The 7,992-nt window shown below is 33.3% G+C and overlaps 1 protein-coding gene across 5 annotated transcripts in view; it reads right to left on the bottom strand.

The window, feature by feature from the left end:
- Nucleotides 1–654: 654 nt before the first annotated feature.
- The window catches only part of PDCD10 (programmed cell death 10), a 42,712-nt gene continuing 35,374 nt past the window's right edge, over nucleotides 655–7,992 (bottom strand). For all 5 annotated transcript variants that reach the window (XM_021702574.1, XM_021702575.1, XM_044914916.1 and 2 more), the window contains exons 6-8: nucleotides 4,532–4,610; nucleotides 4,155–4,237; nucleotides 655–1,280 (exon numbers count right to left, since the gene is read on the bottom strand). In XM_021702574.1, coding sequence (XP_021558249.1) covers nucleotides 1,199–1,280; nucleotides 4,155–4,237; nucleotides 4,532–4,610 — 244 coding nt within the window. In that variant the 3' untranslated portion in view covers nucleotides 655–1,198. The remainder of the gene's footprint in view (nucleotides 1,281–4,154; nucleotides 4,238–4,531; nucleotides 4,611–7,992) is intronic.

Below are 7,992 nucleotides of genomic sequence, written 5' to 3'. Positions count from 1 at the left end.
TTTTTTTTTTTTTTTTGCTTCTTTCCATATATTTCCTGTTCACATCTAATAGGACAATTTCCTTTTATACTGCCATTGACAGTAATTCTTTAAAAATCTGTTTTTAAAAATAAAGAAAAAAGTTTAAAAATAACTAAACTGCATTATAGCAAAGAAATGTATATTGCCAAACAGAAATTTAGTTTAACATTTAAAATCTTTATAAAAGATAAACAAATCCTGATTTTCCCTTTATTTTATCATAATTGAAAAATGAAATCAATTAACATGACCACTTGATACATAATTTCCTTAAAACTTCTCTATGGTGAAACAAAGCTCTATATATTTAAAGAGTGTGTATAACAGTTATAACACTCATGACAATTTCAAACCAACTAGCACTGGTATAGCTTCAAATTACTATTAGTTGTGGCTATTTTTGGAAAAAAGGTACAAAGCTTATTAGGGCCCAGCATACCAGAAAACCTTAATTTTACATTGTCATAGAGTTGAAAAAGTGACATTATAGTGTGAAGACACTATAAATTGCCATTTCTTTCTCATAAGTCTCTTAAAACAGGCTGCAAAAATATTCAGTACCTCATATATATTAACTAACAAAAATATTTCCATTGACTACCTTTTGCCCAGAGTGATTAAGGACCAAAAAATAGAATTCTTGTTGCTTTATTATCTGATAAACTGCTAGTAAGCTCCCGTTAGTTCTTTAGACATTACACCAAGTCATCTTGGTCTTCTGATCATATATATATATTCATATATATATATATATGTATTTTTTCAAGTAAAGAAATGTTTAACAGATGTAAACTATTTATTGAATATTTGCCACCAAATATTGTTAAATACATTATCTTGCAGCATATCGCTTTCAAGTTAAAATGTCAAACAAACACCAATATTTACAATTCTTTTAAGGAATGTTATATAATGACACATTAAGGCGTAAATTCTTTTGGCTTATAATTCTTAAAAGAATGATAATAGCAAAAGTGATGCAAAATCTTCCGTGTGAGATTATGATTAAGCTACATTTTACAAAAATATGGTGTAAGATGGCAATAATCCCATTCAACATCCTGGATTAGATCCCTTCAGGAGGGACTGATAATTTATACAGTCAAACTTTAAAATTTACAGATAAAGGCAGTCCAATACTGCCACTGAGAAATACATCTCTTAACATATACAACTTTCAGGCCACAGTTTTGAAGGTCTGAAGTATCAAGTTGGTTTGATGAATTAGTCGGTTGGCACTTATGAACACATTTATTGCCCTGTTAAAAAAAAAAAAAGGCATTAATTTTATCAAAAAAAAAATTCATCCTTTAAAAATATTTATACTTGATGCCATCCACTAACAGTAGCAATGAAATCAATTTAGGGGGAAAAAAAAAGAGGCAAGTTAGTACTAAGGATCATGTTTTACACCAGCTTGGAATTGAATGGTCCTGCATCATTTGAAACTATCTAGGAATTACTGCCCCCTAGTGGTTCCGGCTGGCAATAAGGTGTTGGTGGGCTGCTAATGATAGGTGGCGCCTCAACAACCGGATTTCCTGAGGTTGAACAAGTAACTGGCCAAAGAGGATTCAAATGTAGTCTCCAGCTCTGGTTTCATATAAGTTACCAAAATAATATCTGTGCCAGTATTATACTCAGCCTCAAAATCTCTACTTCAATGGACATATCTCTCTTACCTTCTTTCAAAAACAAACAAAAAACAAAACAAAAACTATGAGAATTCTAAACTACTTTTAGAATAAATCTATTAAAACAAAATAATCATGTGGTTTCAATATTTAAGAGCTGACAATATATAAAAATTCTTAAAAATTACTTTGTGCTGCACACATTTCTCCTTATCAGCCCATCTTCATGTGACTGGAACAAAGAACTGATGCCCTAGTCCCACTGTGTGGTCTTATCAGTTTCTCAATATCATAGCTAAAACTTGTATCTTCATCCTAGACATTTCTCAAAAAAGAGGGACCAGAAATAATTAGTTGCATCAATGCAAATTCATACCCTTACTGGAAGATGGCTCAAAGAACAGGCTCTATTAACAGTTTTCAGTTTCAAGAAAACAGATACAAAACTAAAACCAAAAATAATGGCACATTATTCATATACAAATAGTTATAAAGAAGCTACTGAATGAAGAAAAAGTAGCAGGGAGCCTCAATAATCCATATGAAGCGTACATAACTTCAGATTAATGAAAATTAGGCTCTAAAGGAATTTCTACCTTTCTATGTGCTTATTTCACGATAGTTCTTAATTAGAATCAGAAATAATGATCCCATCATGTAAATTATTCTTTTAATGTGTTTTGGTTATTTTGGCTTAGCAGTGGAGACCAAGAAAAAACAGATATAAGTTTATTTTCAGAACACACCTGCAAGCTTATTAAACTAAGTCATCAAGGAGCATTTCCCCTAGACTATCTGAACAGTAACAAAAACCATTAATAAAATGTACCTCAATATCTTTAATTCATAATATAAATGTAAAGAAATGTGAAGATTTCAACCTATTTGAACTGTTAAAAATAAATGAAAATTAACAGACCATTCTAATGTATTTTTATATAATAATAATATTGTAATGTTTGACATGGATATAGGGATCTTTAAGCTTCAATGGTAGGATAAATGTTAGAGGTCCCTGCCAATGATACATGAAATAATCACTATTTAGATTGTTTTTCTGACCCTAAGCACTGTCAGAAAATGGTCTTGTTCACAAAATTTCTAGTATTCTACTTGAGATACAAAGAGCTCTCTATAAGGTACAATGCTACAGAAGACACGGCCCCTCCATCAGCTTATACAGTATATGTACATGTGTAAAATGTATATGTAAAAACACATAAATTTTTTGGTTTTCTGGAGTGTTCTATAGATAACTGTATGCCTAAACTTAAAAACAACATCCAATTTACCTTTTTAGTATACTATTTATATTTAGTATAGTATAGTATATATTTAGTATACTATTTATACTATTTTGTTCTTACAGAACAAAAGTGAAAGCCTCCCTCCTTCCGGAGTGGGTCACAACCTTTGTAGTACTTCTAAATCACCTGGAACACTTTTTATAAAAGACTTATTAAATCCTGGTCCCACTCCAAGCTACCTGAATCAGAACCCCTGAAGTTGGGACCGAAGCACTGGAATTTTAAAAAACTGAACCAAAGTGATTCTAATATGCAAATGGGATTGAGAACCATTGCTTTAACTTTCAGTTCTCAACAGACCTGGCAGTATCAGTATTATCTGAAAACTTCTTAGAAATGCAAATTCTTTGGGCACCTGGGTGGCTCTGTTGGTTGAGTATCCTGACTCTTGATTTGGGCTCAGGTCATGATCTCAGGGGCCTGAGATCCAGCCCCGAAATGGGTTCCACAGGCAGTTTGCGTGAGATTCCTTCCCTCTACCCCTCCCCCAGTTCGCATGTTCTCTCTCCCTCTTTCAAATTAAAAAAAAGAGAAATGCAAATTATTGGGTCCACCCTAGACCTATAGAATGGAGGGAGGGGAATTCCAAAAGCAATTACATGTACATGTATAAAATGTATATTTTGTTCTTTAATAAGCCCTCCAGGTGATTCTGATGCTCCTAAAGTTTGAGAACCACAGCTTCAGGGGCTGGTGAAGTAGGCCAGTAAGCCAAATCTCACTTCCCATGTTTCTGTACAGCCTGCAGGCTAAGAATACTTTTATATTTTTAAATGACCAAAAAAAAAAAAAAAAAAAAAGGAGTATTATGTAACAGGTGAAAATAAAGTAAAATTCAAATTTCAGTGTCTATAAATCAAGTTTTATTAGAACACAGCCATAATGTCACTTGTTTCCATACTATGACTGCTTTTGCACCACAACACCACAGCAGAGGTGAAGTAGGTAGTTCTGACAAGCCCACCTATAGGTGGACCCGAAATATTTGCCATGAGGCCTATTTCAGAAAAAGTCTGCCAACTTCTGCTCTAGACTAGTTATGGCTAGATTATCAACCAACAGTCTATCTTAGTTACTAGCTAACTTGAGTATGAACAATATAGTAAAAGGGCTTAATTTATACGGTTTTAGTATTATATAAAACCACATAATTTAATTTTTTTAAAAAAGGATAATAAATGACACTACTTACTTGCCATCTTTAAAATAGGTTTTCAGAGTATCACTGAAGCTTTTGGAGTACTTTACAAATTCTTTCTTTTGGTGTTCAAGTGCCTACAGACATCAAACAGAGTAAGAAAAAATATTAAATAAGAAAAGAGAAATAACAGAAAAGCCAAAATCAAAAACAAGAGATTATATAGAATATAGGATGGACTTTATATATTACAAATTGGAATTTTTAGAAGTATTTACTTAAACATATTTTAATTCAAGGACAAAACCAGTGGTTAATGATACAAAACTATTTTCAATAATCAAACCATCTTAGTATTTAATTCAATAAAACAACTAAGTGTAAATCAACATCTAGGGTGGCAGCTTATATAAGGCTTCTACTAAACTTACCCTGCGGTTCTGGTATTGATACTTCTTGAAGACATTATTCACTGTATCAAGAAGTTCTTTTATTGCACTAGCTATATCCCTGTTGGATAAGGAAAAAAGAATCTTAAAATCAGTCATATTTGGAAGAGGGGTGTGTTATTTTATATATATAGATATATATCTATATATATATAGATATATATATATATTTTTTTAAGGATTACTAATCACACTGTAATTACCACATTAACACTGCATCAAGCCCAAACATCTGACTTGTTGGTTGGATGGATTTTAGCCTGTACCCTTTTATGATCCTGACTTCTCTTGCACTGCTGACCAAACGTTCTATAACTAATTTCAATCTTCCCAAATCAGTAACATTTCATTCAGCACTACTTACTCAAATGTATTCTAAGAATTACCTCTGCTTCTCATCTTTTCCAGTTATGATTTTTCCTTTCTTTGATGAATTCAAGCTAGTATATTCTCTACGTTTGCTATGTCATGAACAATTACATAAAATTTTACTATTACGTGTACCACACTTCTGTATTTATCAGCACTTCAAGTTACATACCTACATAGCTCTTCTAAGACACATCTACCTTCTAACAACTGCCTATACCCCTCTTCCAAAAACTTTGCTATCATTATTTCCTTTGGAAAATATATTTAAATTCCTGAGAGACAATATCAGAATATTTTTCTACCTTAACCTTTCAGCAATTATCCTTGGACTATATATGCATCAACACCTTCCTCCCCTTTTAAGCAGATAAAGAGAAGAAATCAATAGTTCTCATGAGTTGACTGTTCTTCCTATCCATTAACCATTTTTTTTCCTAAACTTTTCTTGTCTTTTCTATCTATGCTTTTTTCAACTTTCATCTTCTAACTGCATAACAATTTTTTTTTTGCCAAACTGAACTTAAACTTCTGCTGTGCAAATGCAATGCAAGTATGAAGATATGAATTATTAGGACATAAATCTAAACCATCCCAAACATCTTTCATTACTTTTTAATCACAAATGTCAGATTTCAGCTATTTCATACCTAAAACATTTCAGCTTTACTAAAGAAAAAAAACACAAAAAGCTCTGTATCCAGATTATATGTGTGTGTTTCACAGCATTTTTCTAGTAAATAAGCATGTAGGATGTCTAAGAATTACAAGTATACAGTATTTGGGTACAAAAAAAGTACGTTAGCCTATTCGAAATAGTAGTGATATTTGTATTAAATACTTTAATAAATAATTATTACCTCCTGTATGTCAAACACTAGTATCGGGCTGAACATTAAAATATTAGATTCAAATAGGACAATGAATGTTACATGGAAATGGTATCTGTCCACTCATTTTTTTTTTTTCTCTCTTTTTGCCTCTAGTTTAGGAACAGCAGTTTTAACTTACATAACTGTTCCTTTCATTTATGGTTTCAAGTAAGTTGACTCCTGTATTGCTGTGATGTGCGTAAACCACTGCTTAATAAAATGTCATATGACCATGACATGAGAAAAATTACAATTTCAACAAATATTTGGAAGTTACTTCAAATCCACAATGAGCCCATTTAAAGCAGAACATAATGAAGCAAACTACAGTGATCAAACACTGAGGTGTTTATACACAACTACTTTGTAGAATACTTTAATATTCTGCTTTAAAAGGGGAATTATAAAAATGTGCTTTCAGGGCTAATCGACAAGATGAACATATGCTCCATATACAATGATAATGGCTAGATTCCATAGGTCAAACGAGCAGTGAGTTCTCACTCACCTGTAAGGAAAAAAAAAAGGGTTTTCTGAAAGGTACCACAGACTTACTAATGAGTATTGGGAATCTGTACTTTAAAAGAAAACTTAAAAAATAAGCCCCCCAGGTGATTCTGCTGATGAACCAAATGTGGAAACCCGTGTTTGGAAACCTAGAGCCTAGAACTAAGGTTTGATCTATCACTAGCCACAGAACTTTATAAAGAACTCTATAGAATGACCCAGGCTGTTTATCCCCAGGCCTGGCCTTCTCTAAAAACAATCTGTGGCAAATTATATCAAATATTACATCATCTGTATGTACACAGAACGGTATTTTCATTTAAGGTGCTAGGGTTTGCACCAGGGAAGCTAAATTATATTAGTAACTAAGGGTTTGTTTCCTACAAGAGAAAATAATCAGCACTAAAAAATACTTCAGACAATTCAACAGATCAAGAATTAAAGAAAATAACTACAGTGTAATTACAAACAGTCTGGAGTTAAGTGATTCTCTGACAAGGGACATATAGTAGGACAGAATTTTAGCAGTTTGCAGCTTTTAGTGAGGCAACTTTGGGGAAACATACACTCAAAAGAGAAGACGACAGGCATCAGGGGAACTATAAACATACATCTTATAAAAAAATTGCAATAGTAGACTTTCTAATCATGTAACTCAAATTTATATAACATATTTATGTGAACATTCTAAAGGAAGAAAATTCCTATGCTGTGTGTTTAGTTAGGTCTAGACTGGACATCTCTGGAAAAGCTACTCTGCAGCCATCAGGAAAACCAAACTCTGGTGAATTTTAGCGCATGAATATGCAAATAGTAGTAAATAGATAAATGCACGGCTTTCTGGTTTATTAAGTCACAAGTCTCTACTAGTCATCCATTAGAATGTATCAGACCTAAAAAAAACCCTATGAAATTAAATTTATTAAATATTTGCATAAGCTTAAATGTAGTCAAACAGAAACATTCATTAATCAAAAGAACTTTTTTTTTTTTTAAAGATTTTATTTATTTATTTGACAGAGACAGCTAGAGAGGGAACACTTAAGCAGGGCAAGTGGGAGAGGGAGAAGCAGGCTTCCTGCGGAGCAGGGAGCCCGATGTGGGACTCGATCCCAGGACCCTGAGATCATGACCTGAGCCGAAGGCAGCCGCTTAACGACTGAGCCACCCAGGCGCCCCTCAAAAGAACTTTTAAGATATTTATTTGCTGGATCATTTTTCCTAATCAACCCCACAGAGAAAAGTGGGGGAAAAAAATCCTTATTTCACAAAACTAGTATGTGCTGTGAGCACATACTGGGTTCTGTGTGAGCCACTTTATGTATGTTTGTGTATGTCCTTTCTCTCAATTCTTAAAACTGTTACCCTCATCTTTATAGGCAGAAACTAGAAAAACAGAAGCTAAGCAACTTATCCAAGGTCACACAGCTAAATGTGGAAATGGAAATTCAAACCTAGGTCTGCTAACATACACACAAATACCTGGATATTTGTTAGCTGATGGGAATCTTCCTTCTACTTAATATAACCTATGAAATCACATATAGTACTTGGATAGTAAGTATCTGATACATGTTTCTTGAAAATACTGCTAAAATAGGGGCGCCTGGGTGGCTCAGTTGGTTAAGCGACTGCCTTCGGCTCAGGTCATGATCCTGGAGTCCCGGGATCGAGTCCCGCATCAGGCTCCCTGCC

Source organism: Neomonachus schauinslandi, chromosome 1, assembly GCF_002201575.2.
Source record: "Neomonachus schauinslandi chromosome 1, ASM220157v2, whole genome shotgun sequence".
In the NCBI taxonomy this organism is placed as follows: domain Eukaryota; kingdom Metazoa; phylum Chordata; class Mammalia; order Carnivora; family Phocidae; genus Neomonachus; species Neomonachus schauinslandi.
This window is presented reverse-complemented; position numbering and strand designations above follow the sequence as displayed.